The 21,647-nt window shown below is 46.1% G+C and overlaps 1 protein-coding gene across 6 annotated transcripts in view; it reads right to left on the bottom strand.

The window, feature by feature from the left end:
* The window catches only part of RBFOX3 (RNA binding fox-1 homolog 3), a 225,372-nt gene that overhangs the window by 58,919 nt on the left and 144,806 nt on the right, over positions 1–21,647 (bottom strand). For 2 of the 6 annotated variants that reach the window (XM_081899814.1, XM_081899830.1), the window contains exon 1: positions 10,020–10,161. The exons of 2 other annotated variants lie outside the window; for them this stretch is intronic. In XM_081899814.1, the coding sequence (XP_081755940.1) occupies positions 10,020–10,121 (102 nt within the window). In that variant the 5' untranslated portion in view covers positions 10,122–10,161. Of the gene's footprint in view, positions 1–10,019; positions 10,169–21,647 lie in introns of those variants that run through there. 2 more of the 6 variants (XM_081899824.1, XM_081899825.1) reach the window with 2 other exon arrangements.

Genomic DNA, 21,647 nt, shown 5'->3' with positions numbered 1-21,647 from the left:
GGGGAGTCAGAAGGGATATGTTTATTTTTTAATTCAAAAATAAAAAATAAAATAAAATAAAATAAATAAAAAAATAAAATTTATATAGGCAATTGAAAGCAACACTGAAGGCGCAAGGGCCTTTGTGTTTTCTGGCATTATATGATTATTACAAATCAATGCTTCCAAGCCTAAAGCTAGGCAAGGAAAGTGGGAGCATTCTGCAAGCTATGGGTCAAATGGAGAGGAAGCAGTGATGAGCACCGAGATAAACTGCAAAGCCAGTTCCTGGGTTTCTGGGATTTTTCATGGTGGTACCAGATGCTAGAGCAAGATATCTGGACATATTTTTTTTTTAAAAAAAAGCTGTTTCCCTGAATCCTCTGCTCTAGCCTGGACTGTGCTAGGAATTGCTTAAATCCTCCTCCCCTAGTACCTATCTGAGTTGGGCTTACATATAATCTCTAACATCACCCCCTGGTCTCTTTCAGGCCCCTAAGCGCCCCCTTAGCAACTGACTGGTTCTAACATTAGTCCCACCACTGAGGCTGCTCCTCAGACTTGCTCTTCAGACTCCCTTTTCCTGCCAAATATTGCCTCATTCCTTGTAGAAGGTGCTGAATGCCAGGGATTACATTCTTGCAGGATATGATCCAAACTCATCCAGAGGCTTGGATTGCATCCTGCTGATTCAGTGCAAACTCCATCAGTAATGGATGTGCATCTCCGATACAGCAAGAAGGTGGCTCAGAGCTGGCTCAGCCTCTCCAGAGATGGCATAGCCAAGAGCCAGCTGGACCTCTCTGGATTCACTGAGAGACTTGGCAGAGAGGAACCAAGACTATGACATAGTTGGGGGGTGGGGGTGGGCTTTAAATGGACTGGGACATTCCTGTGAACTGCACCTCCATCAGTTTCCTGATGCACTTTGCCAGCTGTCCCGGTTGCTTGTATTTGCCACAACTACTTTGTCTCCAGAATATTTGCACAGCGACGCAAACTGAGAAAATCAAAGGATGCAAAGCCTGCTGCACCAGATGCTTTTCCAGAACAACAAATGTGGGTTAAACCACAGAGCCTAGGACTTGCCGATCAGAAGGTTGGCGGTTCGAATCCTTACGAAGGGGTGAGCTCCCATTGCTCAGTCCCTGCTCCTGCCAACCTAGCAGTTCAAAAGCACGTCAAAGTGCAAGTAGATAAATAAGTACCGCTCCAGCGGAAAGGTAAATGGTGTTTCCGTGCGCTGCTCTGGTTTGCCAGAAGCAGCTTAGTCATGCTGGCCACATGACCCGGAAGCTGTACGCCGGCTCCCTCGGCCAATAAAGCGAGATGAGCGCTGCAACCCCAGAATCGGTCACGACTGGACCTAATGGTCAGGGGTCCCTTTACAGGAGGAAAGGAAGGGGCCCATGGAGCTGTATGGACTGAGAATGCTCCACTGGACAAAATCTAGTATCCTCCTAGAGAATCTGATTCTAAGAGTGTTTTTGTGAGTCCTATAAATTGAGAGGAAACTGGACTCAAACCTGCCTGGAATCCCAACCTGGATGAATGCAGTTACTTACAAAAAGCACTATTTTTCTATTATATATTTCTGTTGATAACAGGACATCTAAAAGATCTAGTGGTGGGCTGTCTATATTCTTTCCTCAAGTCTCTTTGCTCACCAATGATTACAAAAGCTTGCACATAACTAGCGTAGGGAAAGGCTGTCTCCAGTATGTAGACAGGTAGGCCTTCCATTGTGGAGAGAGGCAGTTATAGAAAGCCGGTCCCTGCAATTACCCATGCCTTAAATTTGGGTACTGGTGGCACAGGGAATGTTCTGTTAGACTTGGGAGGAGGGCACAGTGAAAAGAAATATTCTTTCCCTGCACAAAACCTTCTAACACGCACCCCTGACACAAGGTGCCTCTGGACTGTCAGGAGGGATTCAACCACATACTATAACTGTGGATTTGCACATCTAAAGTAAATTAAAGCACCCCTTGTCATTGTAGTGCAACAAAATCACTTTAGAAAATTGACTTTTTGTGGTTTGTGAAGGGATGTGGAAGTGCATTCAAAATTGCGGGATGAATGCATGACAAAAGTGGAGACATGTAAACATCCCACAATCAAATCAGGATGAATGCTCATTGCCACATAACTCTGTCCCACAAGCAAATCAGAAGAACAAAAGCTATGGGAAGTCAAATATAATGTAACCTCCGCCTAACATAACACCACATAACACCAGTTTTGAAAGACCTACATTGGCTCCCAGTACCTTTCTGAGCACAATTCAAAGTGTTGGTGTTGACCTTTAAAACCCTAAATGGCCTCGGCCCAGTATACCTGAAGGAGTGTCTCTAGTCCATCGTTCTGCTCGGACACTGAGGTCCAGCACCGAGGGCCTTCTGGCTGTTCCCTCACTGCGAGAAGCAAAGCTACAGGGAACCAGGCAGAGGACCTTCTCGGTAGTGGAGCCCGCCCTGTGGAACGCCCTCCCATCAGATGTCAGAGATAAACAACTACCTGACATTTAGAAGACATCTGAAGGCAGTCCTGTTCAGGGAAGTTTTTAATGTGTGACATTTTAATGTATTTTTAATCTTTGTTGGAAGCTGCCCAGAGTGGCTGGGGAAACCCAGCCAGGTGGGAGGGGTACAAATAAATAATAATAATAATTATTATTAAGCTCTTTGCAAGCATTATGAGGGCAAATACTCAACAAATTAGTTTCCTGGAGGGGCCCTAAGCCACTTTAGGGCAGGGAACAGAAGGGAAGGCTAACCTAAATTGCGGCAGGTTGTTGCTATGGCTTCATCAGGGTGAGTATGAGGCTGTGTGTGTGTGTGTGTGTGTGTGTGCCTCCCTCTCCCACTCTGAAGTGAAGCTGTTGTGCCTGTGGTACAGGCAAGGGGTGAGGCTGGGTCTTTCCTTCCAATTCACACACTGCTGAGATGGCAGCTCTCACAAGCTTGGTGAGCCCCAGGTCTTCCCATCCGAGGCCTGGCCCACCAAGCTGCTCGTGACTGTGTGCTGCTGGAGCTCTATGAGGCCGGCCTGGGTGAGGAGCTACGATCACTGCAATGCGAACAGAGGTGTGTGGCGGGGGAGTCCACTCCCATCCCTTGCACTGCTGTGATGGAAGATTGGCTGAACCACTGAGCAGAGAAGGGTTGGGAAAAAAACATTCCCTATACACGGCTGCCTTCAGATGTCTTCTATAGGTTGTATAGTTACTTATCTCCTTGGCTCGGGGGGGGGGTCACATAACTCTATACCACTCAATATTTCTCTGATGAAAATAGGGACGTCCTAAGGGAAAGCAAGGCATTCCAGGATCAAATCAGGCATTCCAGGATGGCTTCTGTAAATCTGGGACTGTCCCTGGGAAATAGGGACTCTTGGAGGGTCTGCAGACTGGCTCAGTTGAACCACCTCTATGTTTTCTGCCTGGATGGCAGCTGCAGGGCCTGGCCCCCTACTGTTCCCTTTCCTTCTAAAGAGAAGCCGCACCAGCGACAGAAGACAGCAAGGCTCCTATTTCCCCCTAGCCACCTAGGTGTGCACATAATAGAAGTTCATTGTGACTAGGAGACATCAGTACCAAACTGACCCACCCACAGATAAGGTGTCTTGGTGCAGACCTTAATCTTCAGCTCTGGGAATTTATACAAATGCGCTCCCCACATGCACTAGGAACTCTACACTGGCTGCTATAACTTATCAGGCTGCACAGTATTTCCTGATTTAATTGCTCTTCTTTACTAATATGAACAAGGCATGAAATCAAGAAACTTCCATCAGCAGAAACAGAATATTATGTTGGCAAACATTACCCGGCAGCGTTAGCCATTCTGGGATGCTGCTCATGGCGAGGGTGTAAACTCTGGAGGTTTCTTCTTTCCTCCAAATTCAGAGGTGGGATGTGTGAGCGTGATGATGGTGATGATAAAGATGATGGGGAGAATAAGATCGCAGGGCGGTTCCTAGTTAAAGCAACACACCAGCACTGCCGCAAACTCCTGTCCCTCGGCCCCAACTCAATTCCACCTATAAAGCAAATGCTGCAAAGGAGCAAAACGACTTGACCGATGCCAAAGGGGAGCCAGTAAAAACGAGGATTTGCACAAGGGTAGGGTCTTCTCTGAATTTGTCAATGAGATTAGGGTTGCATATCGGAGAAGGCAGGGGTGCTGAATTTATTTCATTCTGGGCAAGCAACCTTGAGCTGTGAAAGCTTGGGTGAAAAACAAACAAACCTTAAATCTAAGTGTGTCTGAGTCAGTGCTTGTATATTTGAATTTGCAGAAGACTTCTGATGCTGGTTTGGGAAGTTTCCGGCTGCGTGAGCATGCCTATACAGACCGCACTCTATGAGCTTATACAACAATATGCTGTGTAGAAACACTGGGGTGTGTGAAATTGTATGGAGTCAGCGGCTTATGTGTTCATGTGCAGGAGCCAAACAGCATCGGTATTTGTAACTTTAAGTGATGATATGGAAAAATAAAAATAAAACACACATTTGTGTTAGCCTGAGTGAGATGTGTTTACACACATGCGCGGAATGTGCCCGCCATCGCAATTCTTCTTCTATATATGTAAGAAACCTTCCTGTGATTAAGCAAGAAGTGCTAAATAACCAACAACCCCCATTTAATCTACTCCCTCTCTCTTTCTCTCTCCTTCCCTCCCTTTCTGTTGTGTTTCCACTATCTCTTTATTAGGGGAAAACCGGTTTGCAACACAAACTGAAAAGACAGCAGTGACAAAATCAGTTAGCAAATGCTTCTATATTAACACATTTTCAATAATTTGTCGTTGTCCCCTCAACAAATCGTTGGTGGAAAAATATTTCCTTCAGCCCAGCTGTGCCTGCTACCCAAACACTGATTCCTGGGCTGAAGGCCTGGGGAGCAGAGTGTATCCCAGCTAGGCTGTGATTGTCAAAAGTAAAGAAAAATGAAAGGGGTGAAGAGGCAGCAGGAAGGATAGATAAATAAAAAAGGATTTCACTTGCAACAATGTGGTTAGTGATGAAGGAACATTTATTCTCTAGAGATGTTTAACCTGACGACATCGTTTTTTCTCCTCTAAGCTGCCTTTAAGCTACAGCAATTTTCTGTTCAGGAAGGCCCTGTCATTTCGGAGACACACACCGCTTGGGGTGACCCAAAAGCTTTGCAGGATCCTCAGCTTCCTTCAGACTTCAAACAACATGTGGCGGCATGTGATGCGAGTGTAAATTTTAACAGCAGCTTTGACCCACTCTGCAAATTAGCGCACATTAATCGAGTCACCCGTCGGCTACAGAATCTGCTGCACACATTGCTGGATATCCAGGGTGCTTCATAGTACTGTAGAGCTTGCACCAACTGGGGCAAGCAAGAAGTCTGCCTGCTGCAGCAGCACTGAGGATCCTACCCTCCCCAATTACGCCAAGGGCTGTTTCAAAGCACCAAGCGACTCAGCAGGATGATCACAATCTTTGCCGATTATGCTGCACTGAGAAAAGGATGCCACAATGCTAGCAAGCCCTTTCAGATAGCTTTACCAGCCTTTTTTCTTTCCCCACTAAAGTTATATCAGACTAAGCTGAGCCACAATCTTGTATCTCACCCCTGCACTCCACACCCTTTAAAAAAAATATTACACAATGGAAGTCATTAGAGCAACCTCTTTCTTCCTCCCAACACCCTACTACCTAGACCCAGTAGGAAAAGATAGTGAAGCTGGCGGTTTCTGCATGCCTGGCAAGTATACACCATGCAGAGGAACAGAGGAGTTCCTGAGGGGCAGCTGGGACATTGGCCATGGCTGCCTGTGGCAACTGCAGGAAGCAGTCCACCGCTAGCCCCCAAAGTGCCTAGGAGGGAGTTGGCGCCTCCCAGGCTCTTGGCTAGTCATCGTCCTCCAAACAAATTGTTTTTGGAGACACACAAAGAAATGTTAATATGCTCCAAACAAGCCCAAGAATGGACATGTAACAAGGGTGTCCTTTCTAATGAAACCGAAATAAGAGGCAAATCCTGCCTTTGACTCCGGTCATATCCTTTCAAGAAATAACTGGTTGCCAGGCATGTGTGTGTATATGTGTGTGCATGGAATTATGGGTTCTGATACCATTTTCCATGGGTGGACTCAAGCTTCCTTTTTAGGATGGAAGAAATATGCAAGCCAACATGAGTAGCGGCTAAATTTTATAAACACGCAGGTAAACATTAGTTCAAAATTATATGTGTGTAAGCAGGTAATCACAAAAGCATTGTGCAAAGTATTTAATATGAGAATCCGACTCCTTTGACTTGTTCAGTTGTTATTCTCTCGGTGTGAAAATAACAGTAATTGTGTGGGTCACCTTGTGTTGCTGGATGAGCAAAATGCAATAATTTCGCGTATAAGGGATTAATTAATATTAAAGCAATTCAACTAAAACTTTGGCTTTACTTGGGATTGAATAAATCAAACTTAATGAGCCAAATGTTCAAATTTTATTTGGGCAGTGGTAACACCCAATTTGTTTCATCCCCGCCATTTACAAGTGGCATTCACTGCCAAAAGAATCTGGAAATTCTCATCAGCATCCAGCCTGGTCATTAAGACACACAATAATAACCCTCAGCATCAGCTATAAAACCCAACATTTCCCAGCTATTTCTACACAAACACACAGGCACCATCAATTTATTTTAAACAGATTTCATTATACGTGTGCAATAAATACATACACAAACATATATGCGCAGATGTCTGTTTTAAAGATTTGCTATTTATGTCGTTCCACGCCTGTTTCTTATCTGCACACACAGGGGAATTCCCTCTATCTGAACCTCAGTTTTCTAAAGTTCCCTGTTAATTGAATCCATTTTGTATTCTCCTAATATGCCATATAAGAATTATAACTATTGATAGTATAAATCATGTAAGTATTGTGTCTGGGTCCCTTCACTTCTAAAATGATCCAGTAAAGTAATATATTACACACACTTTTTTTTTTGCATACATTCATTCAGAGGCACACCAGGAGTGTCAAGCGATAAACAACTGAGAGGACTATTGAAGGAGAAGCTGGGTTTTTAAAAATATTGCTTCCAATCTTTAAGTTCAGAAAGAGAAGCTTTGAACACTTAATGGGCCTGTGGGAGAAAAGAGTGTCACTAGAGATTGTATCAGCGGTCCCTATTGCATTTAACATGTGAACTTATACACAGATGTTAAAAATGCATGAATACAGCTGTGTTATGACAAAGCATTTTAGTGACGTCACTGTTGAAACTGAAGTGAAATGTTCAGTTTTTTACTTATGGGTGATGAATCTTGATTAAAGAAAAAATACCTTGCAAAATAATGGGCCTAAAGCTCATGGTCACTGCTACACCGTGTTAGAACAATGGTCCATCTAACTTAATATCCTGCCTTGATTAATGTAAAAAGTACTGTTTGATTCTAAGGAACCAATGGAACAATTATGGAGTGACAGAAATCGGCAGGAACAACCCTACTCTACCTAGGTGATGGATTTGAAGCACCAATAATGGGTAGCAAATTGTCGCATTATTTAATTATTATGGGTGACAGAAGGGAAGGCACTTTCTATCCTAGGTACCAAAACATCTTGAGCTGGCCCTGAAATAGTGCCATCCTGCTGTCCACACCCAGTCTCTTCTGCAAATCAAGACGGAGAGTTAGAGATAAAGTGATTGCGGTTGTGTACCCTGGACTGTCTATTGACCAGTATCTGCTGGTGGGCCTACATAGCATGGTTTAGGCAATCAATTATTGAAATGCAAGTTTTCTACCTGTCTGGGAAGGTTTGTTTATATATGCCCTGCTGCATGGAAAGCAGAGTTTTCAGGCAGCCTACTAAGTGCAAAATGTGGTTCTTGCCTCCTTTAAAATATTAGACAACAGGGCTTGTAAGTGTGCTCTGCCCAAGCCTGGACCAAAACTGGACCATGAGATAAGGGCAAACATGGTGAGGACCTCACACTCAGTCACCATGGCACACCCATCTAGGCCTTAAAAGGATCCAACTGTGGAACAAATTGGGGGCAGGATATGATCAATTACATCATGAACTGCATCGTCTGCATAAGTCCATCCTCCAGTCCCAGTTCTTCTTTTTAAAAATACTATCTTAAACTAATAGGAACTTCAGGCACCGATCATCAACTTCTGCCAAAGATAGGAGGAGGAAAAAAAATGGGCTAAAGCCCCAAACAAAACAGAACAAACCCCCAAAAAGCTAATCCTTCTACACAGCATCTAAAAAATCTGCAACCAAAGTGCGAGAGACTTGGAAAAATCAAACAGGGAATGAGGGAGGCCGAATAAAAGCAAAGAGGCTGGAGAAAGGGCTAGGAAAATGAATCTGTTGAGTGAAACCTCTCCTTCTCCTAAATTCCTCTGTGCCGGCGTTGTGGGCTCTAGCCACTCATTTAATGATCTTGTTCGCAATATTTCTTTGCCCAGTCTAGGGGAAATGCAATAAGCACCAGGCTAAACGTGTCCATGCAGCTTTGCTGAAGAGTTAGCAGGCTGAAGTGCTACGCAGTGCGACCAAAAGCAGAAGCCCAAAGGGATTCCACTAAGAGAATATCCTCTCTGTTTTAATCATCTTAGCCCAGACTGTCTTGTAGTTCAAAACAAGAGAGATTCCCCCAGTGTTCCCCTCAAGCATTCATAAATCCCTCATGCAGCTGATTGGAACGGAAGGATGTATTCTGAACGAGTTAGTCTTCTTTTTTCTTCAGGGATTCCCAAGCACAAGGAGGAAAACACTGAAAACCCCAAATCTCATTTTCTCTCTCTCTGAGACTGCTGGGCATTCCATTCTAGTTCTCTATCCCTGACCTACACATCCGAAGCGCAGAGAGCCCTATGTTTCAAAGGACCCCTTTCTTCTGGACAGCGCTATAAGGAAGAAACAGCCACCTCACTCTGCAAAACTTGAGCAAGTCCTGGACCTGAGCTGTCTTGTCACTGCAGCTTCACAATGCCTTCCCTACAGATCTTTTGAAGAATTAAAACCAAATAACAGCTGCCTCCTTTCTCTTGACTAAGACCTTGGAACAAACCAGCAAGAGACCCCTCCGCCCCCACCAAGGTGGTTGGCCTCATAGGCCACTTAATGCCAGCGGTTAGGATGCCATGAATTTTTAAAACTCCTTCAAGCGCAAATGGAAGGGTTAGCACAGCTGGGAGATGGGGATTTCCGATGCTGCAAAGAGGTTTTTGAAGCAACGGCTTCCTTTCCTCTGGAGATCCTAGGCAAGGAAACATGTGCAGCTCCAGGACCACAGTGATGGGAGTGAAAGGAAGTGCAGTGGTGGTGATACTACAGGCGTGCCAAACCCCCCTCTCCCCACCTCCCCACCCCCCGGGAGAAGTTAAGGAACTAGACTCACATTGCAGCGAGATTCTTCAGCTAAGGGAGACACGCCTGGGATTCAGCTGGCTGGAAATTGGGTTGCAGCACTTTGGAGGGCCAAGTCGAGACAGACAGATTTATATTTTAAATTACTTCACACATATACATACAGAACATCCAACCGTACCGGAGGCGTAAAATTCGACCGCAATAGAAAGGCAACTGGGACACAGGGAGGCTGGGATGAACCCTAACAAAAAAGCCATGCATATGCCATTGGATGACACAGATTGTATTCAGGTTAACAATACACATCAAAAAGAAATTTCACGCGCATGGTCTCTGTGTGCCATGCATTCACCCGTTGTCTCTAAGAACGCATTTCCGAAAGTTGGACCTAGATATATCTTCAATGACAATATTAAAGCCCGGGAAAAGTGCGATCTCCTTGATCTTAAGCTTGCATCTGATTGCTACCACGCCAGCACCTCTGCAGCCAGACAGCACACAGGTGCTACCCTGAACCGTTAACAACTCCTGTGACAACTGAGAAAGCAAAACGGACGTGCCTTTCGGGAGGATGGGGGGAAAGGGGGGTGGAGGCGATTAAAGCCCTGACCTTTAGATCTGGGGATTCCAACCACGTGTGAAGCAGGTAGGTATAAAGAGGCGGACTTACCTGCTGGAGGTAGAGGAAGGCCGGGGGGCAAGGTAGAGAGTGTGGGAGCAAGGCTGAGTTGGAGACCAGGAGGCAGCCTGAGTTAGCCATCGAGCAGAGCATGTGTTGCCGGCAAGCCCAGGAGCGGCTATGCTGGCAGCTCCGTCTGCTCCCAGACCCTCTGCTTCTTCCCTTTACAGTACTTGCTTTTTCTCCGTGGTTTTTCTTTTGGCAGCTCCCCCGTGCGGAGCTATTTAAGAGGGCTCCATTGGAGGAGCTGCATGCTGTGTCTCCAGCTCAAGCAGGGAAGGAGCAGCGTGCAGGCTGAGAGTCACTTGGTGCCATTAGACGAAGCTGCTGAATGAATGCATGGTCCGCAAAGGGTGTGTGTGTGTATGTGTGCGCGCATGGGGGGGGGGGTGGAGAGAGAGAGAGAGAGAGAGAGAGAGCAGAGGAGGGGGGAGAGGGTTGAGAGGCGGGGGAGTCCCCTGTGCATTCAGACATCAAACAGCTCACTGCAAAACCAAGAAAAGCCGGAACAGCTGAGCCTGCACTTAACCCCTCACCTGCTGCAACTCTGTCTCTTGCCCTGTGATAAATAGGCCACCAAGCAGGCTCTGACACTTAACCGGGGTACCTGGCTCAGGTCCGCTGCCTAATCTTGCATCAGCCCAGAGAAAATACAGAGTTATCGTCAGCGGTTCCAGGGACAATAATTTCAAGACCCACAACGAGGGAATTATGCTGCTGTGGCATCCGCACTTCCAAAATATGTCTCTCTCTGCTCCCTGCAACATTCCTGGGTATAGGGAGCATCTCTGTAACACAGGGTGCCCAGCAAAGAAACCCTGGGATAAAGTCTACAGTCTCTCTCCCCCCCCTACACATGCAGGCAAGACAGACCCAGTGTCCAAATACCAGAGAGAGGTAAGCGAGACCTAGATTCTCACACATATAGATGCCTGCACGCAAAGGCCTTATATGCCCTCTGCCCAGACATGGACTTGCACACCTACAGGCACGCACACATTGTTGCATGCCAGGCCTGCACAGATGGAAGCCAGCTGACCTCTCCTGAAATATGAGCAGAATTTGGCAGGAGATGCATTTGCTGGATTATTCCTGAGTGCTGGGTAGCTTGTCCCATAGGAGCGCAAATAGATCCCAGCTCACTGCACAGAGCCTGTTCCCAGCAGCTTTTGAAGGAACAGGAAGGCATTGCCTTCTACCTCTCCGGAACAAGGCCTGTGCTGTCTGGGATCTTCTCGTCAAAGGCATGGGTCCTTAGGGGCTGCGTTCATAGGCTGCTGTTTAGTTAGGTCAGAGTGTGGCAGTTGCTCCCCAATTCTTTGTGATTGGGTTTGCTTGTGATCAGGCTCCAGGAATGCCAATATCTCCAGCCTTTACTCTAAGCAAAGTGGCTTAATGTTGCCCACACCCTCTGAAACCTGAAATGTAGTTGGCATATGCCCTATTCAATAGCTGTGGTAGAGAAAACAGGATGCAGCACTACACTATCCATTTGACTGCATGGGCCCCTCTCTTTTTTGCTGGGTTTTGAAACAAGGGGACCTAAAGAAGCTGCTAGTGATATGGAAGACGTTTCAGGGTTACCTGCTCCCCTCTTTGCCCCACTGAATTATGTACAAGCCATGGGGGTGCAAGAAAAGAATACCAATGTGTGTATTTTAGCACTGCCAAATTATGGGGGTTCCCCCCCTAAAATATGGTATTCTGGTCAGAATGCTTCTAAGCACACACAGAGCACCTTTCTATTCCAGGGACAGCTCCCCCCCGCAAAATACCCAAGGTAAAGGGAAATTGACATCTGTTTCTAAACGCCATTTTAGAAAAGAGAATTTTTTAAAAAGCTGTGAAATTCATACCCAGTGCTCTGTCCTGTGATATGCAAAGGTGCGGGATGCCCATCTCACAAAAACTGCACCGAAGGCAGGATGCCTGCCCTGTGTAGCTTCTCCCCATCGTTCGCTGTGCCGCTGGTGCTGTACAGATTGCACCTGTTAGAATTTTCCTTTCAATGCAACACCTCTTGGACAGGAAGCCCTGCACTTTAAGATCTGCATTGAAACGTGAAGCCAACACAGGCACATGGCACTGCAATGGGTGAATCTAAATCTAGAAGAAATTCTCCCGTCGGTGTAACTTGCACACATTTCCCTCTAACTTTACATCCTCCTTGTTTGAGAGCTCGTGTGTGTGTGTGTGTGTGTGTTTATGGGGTGGGGGTGGGAGTATGAAATTCTTCTAAGGCTTGTAGGATTCTGGGGGAATGGCAACCCTAAATCACGCGTGGCTTCTCTGCCCTCATTCCCTCCCCTGCCCATTAACCCTGCATTACACACATATGTACGGACATGCATAAATGAACCACTACAAATGATATACAAATTCTCCTGGCTACTTGTCAGAGGATGCTACAGACCAGCAGCTCATCAAATAGTTACATGCACAAGGTTGCAAACAAATTGCTATCTGCATCCACCCCCTATCATTTTCTTATCATGCCACTACAGTTGCACATCCTGATAGTAGTGTCCATTAGCTGAGAGTCCATTTATGGGGGTAGCCTGCTGTGAAGCCTCTGCTACTGATCAGTGATTTCACAGTAAAGTTTAGTATTGTCACAGCTATAGGAAGGGAGCTGAGGCATCGTGTGAAAGTCTGAGGAGGATGTGCATCTCCCCACTCTGACCACTGGTATGCAGCTTGTAAACATTTCACAACTGAGCTTGCATTTGGGGAAATAGGCAGTTTGTTCACGTGTTAAGAAGACCCTCTCCAAGACAGCTAGTCATGGATGCCCATTTGTAAATTCGGCTGCATGGATTTATTTATATGTTGGGGTTTCAAGTTAGCCCCACCACAAGGGAACGTAGTAAGAAGCAACATGTAACACGCAACTTACTAAAAGGTATAAAACACCAGTGAAAAGTATAAAATGTTGTTAGTTCACAAATTTAAATGATTTCAGTGGGCTTGAAACCTCATCATAAAATGTCAGTCCAAAAACAACGTTATCGTGGTGTTCAGCAGCATACACTGCAAGCGTTCTGGTTCAGATTCAGATTCTTGGGATGCCTCTAGAGCAGGAATTTTCAACCTTTTCAGACCCAGGACCCACTTTTAACCAAAACATGGATTTGGAGACCCATTCCTTTCTCTTTATCATATATTTGCATGGTGGTAGTGCTCCTGTTGCAACCCGTCTTGGATCAGGGAAGTCTCTAAGAAAATCAGCATGGACTTGTGGCCCTGAGGGTGGCCCTGAGGTAGCAGCATTTTTCTCCATTGTTTACAGACCTAGGAAAGGACAGAGCTCTTGTGCTCAGATCCTGAGGTAGCAGCCTGTCTCTCGGGTGCCTACAGATTTCAGGAAGGCCAAGGCTTTTTATGCCTATTCTACAGATGTGCCTCGCCTTGAAGGACCCCTGGCTTTTAGGCCAGTCCCGCATCTCCACTCAACCCAGCTTCCCCAACTGCTTTCTGCCAAAGCACTGGAGGGCCCAGGGTAGACGTGCCAGTCAGCTGCAAAGCCACCTGTGCTAGGCTTCGCTTGCTGTGCGGCATAAGCGTGAATCCCATGTTCAGTTCAGCCAGAATGTGGGGTACACTGCAATTGGGCTGCCTTCCAAGGCTCAAAGGCAGAATTTTCCCTGCCAGGCAGAGATGCTTCTAAGTGAGTTTTATTGGGTGATTCTTCCTGGTGCAGCAGTCATCGGGAAAATGCAGAGTGTAAGACCGGGGGCTTGAATTCTTCTCAGTTCTGTCTACATACACACACTCCATCAAGAAAATGCATTTCTACTTCTCTTTGATGCACTGTGGGGTCCTGGGGGAACACAACTCTCCCCCACAAAAGCTCTCTGTAAGTGCCACATGGCACTGATGTGGTGGAAATTGTGCTGGGTGCGGCTGCCTTTCGCAGCTTTCGGACAAACAGGGCGCAGGCACTTACAGATTTACAATATGAACAGAGTCTGCCACAAACCTCGGCACCTCGGCATATCTTCTCAGGAAATGGTTCAGAATAGCAACCTTATTGAAGAGCTGTCTGAAGCTCCTTAGCAGCTTACGTCGTGAGGCAAAGGAGAGATTTATGGGTGTTGCCCCAGGTCTCCCAGTGAAAAAAGTATATATGCTAAGAGACCCAGAGAGCAGAAGGCAAGTCAAGGGTTGAACAGACAGGAATCGGGCAAATGGTCCTTCAAACTGGCTGGCTGCTTAGGTTACAGAGCTGGCTGTTTCTAGGTTAGCATATACCCCTATGTGTTAATTCCTGGCAGCAACAAAAAAGGAAAAACTCAACAAAAAGATAATTCTGTCTGGTTCCGCAGTGAGTCTGGCCTTACTTTCGATCACCTTCCCACGCTAACTGTAGAGCTATCTGCAAAGTCTCAGGATATAATGCACAAAATGGTGCTGTGATCATTCTAAAAGACAAAGAAAATGAAGGGCAACTTTCCCAAGAAGGGGAGCATATCTGTCAGTATTATGAAAACACACTCCCTTCTGCCTAGCTCAGGAAAGCTTTGTGGAAAAATGGAACCAATGATATAGCAGATGGTAGAAGATCCACAAGTAGAATTGTGTGCCATCTATGATGCTTATACTAAGGGGCTGGCCATACATTACGCAATCCACTTGGTGTGTTTTTTAAGATTCACCAGCTACTAAACGAAAGGACAGCCAGCATGATGCTTCCCCTCACTGCAAGATGCTTGCACAGAACCAACAGAATGGTTGAGTTGGAAGGGAACCTGAGGACCATCTAGTCCAACCTCCTGCAAGGCAGGAATATGCCGCTGTCCCATATGGGGATGAAACCTACAACCTTGGCGTTATCAGCACCACACTCTAACTGACTGAGCTATCTGTTGGAATCCAATTACCACATGTCCCAGTAAGCAAGGTCCATGATGAAGGGTGATGAGAGCTGTAGTCTAGTGACATCAGGAGAACCACTACATTGGCTATCCCTGCCCTAAAGCAAAACCTTAGAATTACAATACCCATCCATGCCCAGGGGTTATTAAATCTGAGCTTGCCTTGGTAAAGACCAAAATATTTGTTCTCAACATGACCCTATCCCTCCCCTCCAGAGGGAGGGAACAAAGTCTTCTGACTTTAGTCTGAACTTGAGGTACTGAGCACTACTGTGGGGGGGGGGGTAAACTCCTATGCTTGTCTACAGTTGAGGAGAGGGCTGGGATATATACTGTACCCACTGGACTATGCCTTAGAATGCCCAGAATGCATCAGTAAGACTCATAGTTCTCCAAGTGCTTTTGAGGTTTGGTGCCCAACCAGAGAGAATCCCTGCCATTCTCCCTTGCTTCTCCAGGAACTAAAGAAAGGAGTGGGGAGGCTCTCCTTGATTTTGTGCTCTGGTGAGAGCAGAAGATTGACTCGCTAGCAGCAGGCTCACAAGTGTATTTGTGGATCCTTGTCCATGCCCCCAACCCCACACTTTAACTGAGCTTTTAACAACAAATCCAAATCATGCCTTTGCTGCCATCCCTGTGTTCCCACTGGATGGCAAAGGGATCCACCCTGCCGGTAAGCAGGAATCCTGTGGCAGCACTGTAGCCAAGGAATCTGCTAGGACTCAGAGTTCTAGACATGTGTACAACTCAAGATAAATATATGGTCATTTTCTGACACCTCACACTAATACTAATACAACACAATGTCAAAGGCACATAAGAACAGTGCAGTTGGCAGCAAGTGGACCTGAGAATCTGACGGGGGACACAATAATTCTGATAAAACAAAAATACTGTATACAGTTTTGTATTTGCAAGTGTGTGTGTTTGTGCATTAAACGTAGCAGCCTTTCTTAGGGTGGAACCTCTAAACTACATTCTTGAGAAGGGAGCAGTCAGAAACAATATGCCCAAACTAAGAGAAGAAGAGAAAGAGAACAAACTCTGATGGTGCCCAATAAAAGCAAGTTAAGGGATGTAAATGAGGGACGAGGGTGGTGCTGTGGGTTAAACCATAGAGTCTAGGACCTGCCAATCAGAAGGTCGGCGGTTCGAATCCCCATGACGGGGTGAGCTCCCGTTGCTCAGTCCCTGCTCCTGCCAACCTAGCAGTTCGAAAGCACGTCAAAATGCAAGTAGATAAATAGGTACCACTCCGGCAGGAAGGTGCACTGCTCTGGTTCGCCAAAAGCTGTACACTGGCTCCCTCGGCCAATAAAGTGAGATGAGCGCTGCAACCCCAGAGTCGGCCACGACTGGCCCTAATGGTCAGGGGTCCCTTTACCTTTTAAGGGATGTAAATAGTTCCCCTTCCTTCCTCAAGCCCCTGGAATGACCACTCTGGCGGCCTGTTTTGCTCTTGCCTCTGCTTATCCTTCTCTTCATGTAAAGTGTAACACAGGGAGGACAAATGAGACTGAATGAGAGGGAAATTAAAAGAAGGCAAAATGGAAGAAGCTGCCTTGTTTTCAGTGCAAGCTCATCTGTTCTCCTCTTCCCACCCTTAGTTCAAGCCCTTTCCCTCTCTTCTAAACCTCAATCCTAAAATTACTTATTATCCGATCACTATAGACTCACTTGCCCTGCAATCTGCCATCATGTACTTATTTATTTATCACTGGGATTTATACCCCCCTTAAGGTCACAGGCTGGGTTACATCAATAAAAGCAAAATTACAAACAAACCCAAACAAATTGTACACAAAGATATCAAGTTGTAAGCATTTGGTATCTAGAATCAGCTTATAAATTTACGATCTGATAAAAAATGATTTCTGGTGATCACACATTCTTGTTGCTCCTTTGCCAGGCTACGACTTCCCACACTTTCATTCTTCTCTTGCCATGCTCTTTGGAAGAGCACCCATGTTTATACAGTCACGCCCCGACCAAGTCTTTTTTCTGCTCCTTCGCTGCCCAAAAGCGGTGGCCCAAAAGCTGCATCCCAGGATCCCACCATGCAAGGTGAAATGTTGGGATGGGCAAGCAGAAAGTCTGCTCTTCATGAAAGGTGGTGGAAGGGGTGTTGAGTGCTGAATAGACCCCTTAAAGGGCCTTGTTTCAGTCCTACTATGCTGCTCCTAAGGGGAAAACGGTTTACCTTGAGGGCTACTTTGGGAAAGATTCATTCGTTCATTCATTCATTTTCTGCTGTTCACCCTAAGGTCCTAGGGCAAGTTGCAACATTAAAAAACACCATTAAAACTGTGCAAATCAAGTTACAACCATAAAAATAAGGCAGGTCCCAAAAATACATATCTCAAGTGTCAAAAGCCAGGGTAAAAAAAACAACCTCTGGAAGCTGTATCATGAAGGTGCCAGACACACCTCTGTGGGGAGGGCGTTCCACAGCTTAGGGGCCACCACAGAGAATGTCCTCCCCCAGGACACACACACAGTCTCTGAGGGCAGAGAAACTCCTAAGAGGGCCCCCTCTGCCGATCTCAGCACCCAAGAAGGTCTATAGGGAAGGAGGCAGTCATTCAGATATTGGGGTCATGACCCATTTCCCAAATTTTGGTCGCCAGCTGTTGTTGGACTACAATTCCCATCATCCCTAGCTAGCACAACCAGTGGTCAGGGATGATGGGAACTATAGTCCAAAAAAAACCAGGTGGGGACACAAGTTTGGGAAACCCTGATTTAGGGGCTTTAAACATCAATGTGTGCCCCTTGAATTGGGCCAGGAAATGAACGGGCAACCAGTGCAGCTCTCTTAGTACAGCAGATGACCGTGGCAGCTTGCATATTCCCCCATATTTCTCTTTTAAGTGAAGATAGTGGTGCCAGGGAACCAGGACAGTATGATGATTTGGGTGCAAGTGGCTCACTTCAGACGGGCTCTACCACACACCCTAATTCTGTGCCACTTACGTGACGCATTTCTAGTTGTGAAGCGTGCGGTAGAACCCACTTTGGAGATTGTGCACAGCTGCACGTGTGGCAAGAGGTGTACAGCACCCACCGTACAACTGGCAAGGTTTCCTAGGGGAGGTTTCTTGGGTTGCACACTCCTTGGGTTGCTAGTGCAGTTGTGCTGTCCCAGCACATTATGGTGCCGCAGCTGTTGCTAAGTTATGCTAAATATTAACAGTAAGTATATTTTACAGCAACCACTCTACAACAGAAAAAAAACCAAAACCATTCTAGGGAAATTGTTCACTGCTAGAAATCTTTATCAAAATCTACCACCTGCCAATCGGCAGCTAAGATTTCCAAGGGGGCTGTGTCCCTCTAGCTTATTTTTTTGTACAACACATGCGACTTTCGTATCTTTCATGTACTTAACTGGATCCTATCTTCTCCACAAACTGGCTTACTTTAAACCACACGTGTTTCTGATTGTTGCTGGGAACTTAACTTGCTTGGCCGGCACTGATGGCCGGCACTTTCCCCTGTGGAAAGCTGAAAAGCGAGCAAGGTCCAGGGACACAAATGCTTTACACATGCACCAATATTCAGATATGCTTTGCTAGCTTTCACATGCATACAGCCCTCTCCCTTTATACAGGGTTGGCGTTTTGTCCATGTTTAGACACTGGGATATTTAGACACTGTGCTGTAGAATCAGTGTGGTGCTACACTGCAGAAAAGTACATCTGGAAAAGGGGTGAGAAACTTGTTCACATTCAGATGCAGCCTTCCCATTTATATTCCCAAATTGCTTACTTGGTTGCATTTAACATGATTTAAATGTACAATGGGTGCCAAGCTGCTGAAAGTGTAAATTACACTTATTTCATAACATTTTAACTCTGAAATTGTTGCCTCCAAATGTGGAAAACTGAGGCAGGTTGTATAAAACTTATATACAGACTTAGAAATCACTTTTTTAAAAAACGAAGGATTGGTGGGGTGTCTTTTTACTTGCCTCTTTATGACAGTTTAAAAAACAAACAAAACTGGTCACATTTCCCCCTGCTAGTGGAAGCTGAGATGATTCTAACAAAGGTTGCACAGCACAGAGACACATGTGTCCATATGTTACCCCTTCCTTTCTTCCTTTTTAGAGAGACAGAAAGTTGCAAGCCTACAAATTCTGTGACTAATTAAGGCTACATCTGCCTGCGAGCATATGCACCTGGATCGTGGGGTAGAACACCTTGTGATGGCAAGGAGCCAATAGAGGGTAGCCTCCTCTCAAGACCATGAAGAGCATAGCATGACCTTGGCTGCAAAGGGCACTTCCAGTCACAACTCTGGGGGGCAGCCAGGACATAGGACAGGTGGCTTCTCAGCAGGCAGGTTGGCTTTGAGCAGCAATTATCTCTTAGTTGGCAGAGTGGAGCATGGTTCGGAGCCTGGGACTCAGCAGTCACCCTAGCTGCTTGGTGAAGGGGATGTGAGAGGTGACAAGATCTGTGGAGAGTTCCCCCATAGAACAGAAATGAGGTCTCCTAGGGACCACTGGGCAACAAAGGTTTTCTTTGGGATTCCTCCATACTTGGTTGGCTCAGCATGCTGGCTTACATCCCTCACACCCAGAGTACTCAGAGAATTGACTCTGGCTAATCAGTTTCTTACCTTCAAACTGCCTGCTTCTTCATTAAAGAATTAAATGTGCATAAGGCCCATCATAGCAGTTTGCTGGGTGTTGGTTTAACCAGAGAGTGCAGTTGGGATCTATTTCTAACAATGCAAAAACAGGTGGGGTGTAGCTTTGGGGCAGGCATCTCAAGGAAGGAGATGAGCAGGGATGTGTAGAAGTGGAAAGGGCACAAAAAGGATGCCCTGGCTGGGTGCCCAGGTGGTGCCATAATATATATCTAGGAACCAAGGAAGTCACCTTATATAAAGTGAGGCTATTGGCCCATCTAGTTCAGTATTATCTCCTCTGAGCTGCAGGAGCTCTCTGCACTTTCAGGCAGGGCTATCTCTGTCTGGAGATCCCAGGCTTGACCCTGAAGCCCTCTGCATGAAACCATGCATTCTACCACGAAGCTGTGGAGCTTCCCTTCCTGCCGCCCGCAGCCACAGAGTTATATTCCGAGTTATTCATATGTCTGTTACTGACAGAGCAACAAAATTAAATAAAATTGCCACCTTTTTAATCAATACTGGTTCTTTCTCTTAAGCTGCCTGGCTCAAAAACCTTTCTTGCCTGCTGCTGCAGTCACCTGAAATTCAGACTGCACACACACAGACATGTCTCAAAACATCAGGAATAAATAGAAGTGCTTTAGAAGAACTACAGTGGGTCAGGGATAGAGGCGGGACAGCAGCAGTTTTAGCAGAGTAGGAGAAATGAAGGCTAAAGCTGAGAGACCTTTAAGGAACTAGGATGAGGATAGTTTTAGAGGTCTGCAGGTTACTGAAGGCCACGACCCAGTGACTTGGACAGTGAGCCAGATGGAAATGGGTGAACTGAGTCACAGCTGCACCACCTACAGAAGCTGGTCCAGCAACTAGGGCACATCAGAATAATGAGTCCTTTGAACCTGAGAACCCCAAGATAAGGCCCTCAGGGACTGCAGCCTCCAAGCCAGACCCCACTGAGAAACCAAAATCCTTGCCCTCAGATGCACCATGTACCAAACCTAGCCATCATCACAGCTAGCATATGCAGCAAGAGATGAAACAGAGCTGTATTTCTGGTCAAGACCCAAGCCAGAAAGATGCCCCTCTATGCATTCCCACTACCCAGCAACAGTGGAAGGGGCCAGGGCGAGGCACTTAGACTCAGGAACTTTATGGGGAACCCTGGGGGCCTCCAGATGTTGTTCCAACTCCAAATCCCATCAACCTCAGCCAGCAAGCCCAATGGTCAGGGATGGTACAAGTTCTAAACCAGCAACATGGATAGCTCAATTGGTTAGAGCATGATGCTGATAATTACTAAGGTTGCAGGTTCGATCCTCGTATAGGACAGCTGAATATTCCTGCCTTGCAGGGGGCTGGACTAGATGATCCTCAGGTTCCCTTCCAACTCTACAATTCTATGACTACCTGGAGGGCCGCAATTTAGCAACCCCTGATATAAGGACTCAGATAGGACCTGCTACTTTTTGGAACAAGTTGTCTCTTCCCTGAGACCTGCCTGGAGTTTTCAAGGGCATCTCTCTCTCTCTCTGACCACTCTCATTTTCTGTTTCTTGACCTTGAAGTGGGTACATGACAGTCCCCTGTTCCGGCTACCTCTTTCAGACCACTGCCAGACCTGCTTCCTCCAGATTCCAGCATGGGTTCATCTTTCCCCAGAAACTAGACGCTGACTGGCTTCAGTGGGAGAAAAACCGAAATGCTTTCTTATAAATGATGTGCAGGGTGGAAGAAAAGCTTCCTTAGAATTCTTGCTTGCTAAGGCAGCATAAATGTTTAATTCACAAATCAAGTGGCAGCTCAGCAGGGGGCAAAGTGGATTTTTCCTCACACATAAGAGTATCATTTCTCCTGCAGGTTGAGCTGCGAAAGGCAGTAACCGTTTCACAACTCAGGTCTTGGGAAAGGATCTATGCAAAAAGAAAGAAAGAAAGAAAGAAAGAAAGAAAGAAAGAAAGAAAGAAAGAAAGAAAGAAAGAAAGAAAGAAAGAAGTCCCTATTTTGTGTGTAAAGTCAACTTCCTCTTTCAAAATCATTCTGAAATATTTCCCACCCACCCCCCAAAAGCTGAATAAGCGCACATAGGCTTGAGATGAGTCTCCCTGCT

This window comes from Podarcis melisellensis (genome assembly GCF_964234715.1).
Source record: "Podarcis melisellensis genome assembly, chromosome: 2".
In the NCBI taxonomy this organism is placed as follows: domain Eukaryota; kingdom Metazoa; phylum Chordata; class Lepidosauria; order Squamata; family Lacertidae; genus Podarcis; species Podarcis melisellensis.
The sequence above is the reverse complement of the archived record's forward strand: the minus strand, read 5'-3'. Positions and strand labels throughout refer to the sequence as shown.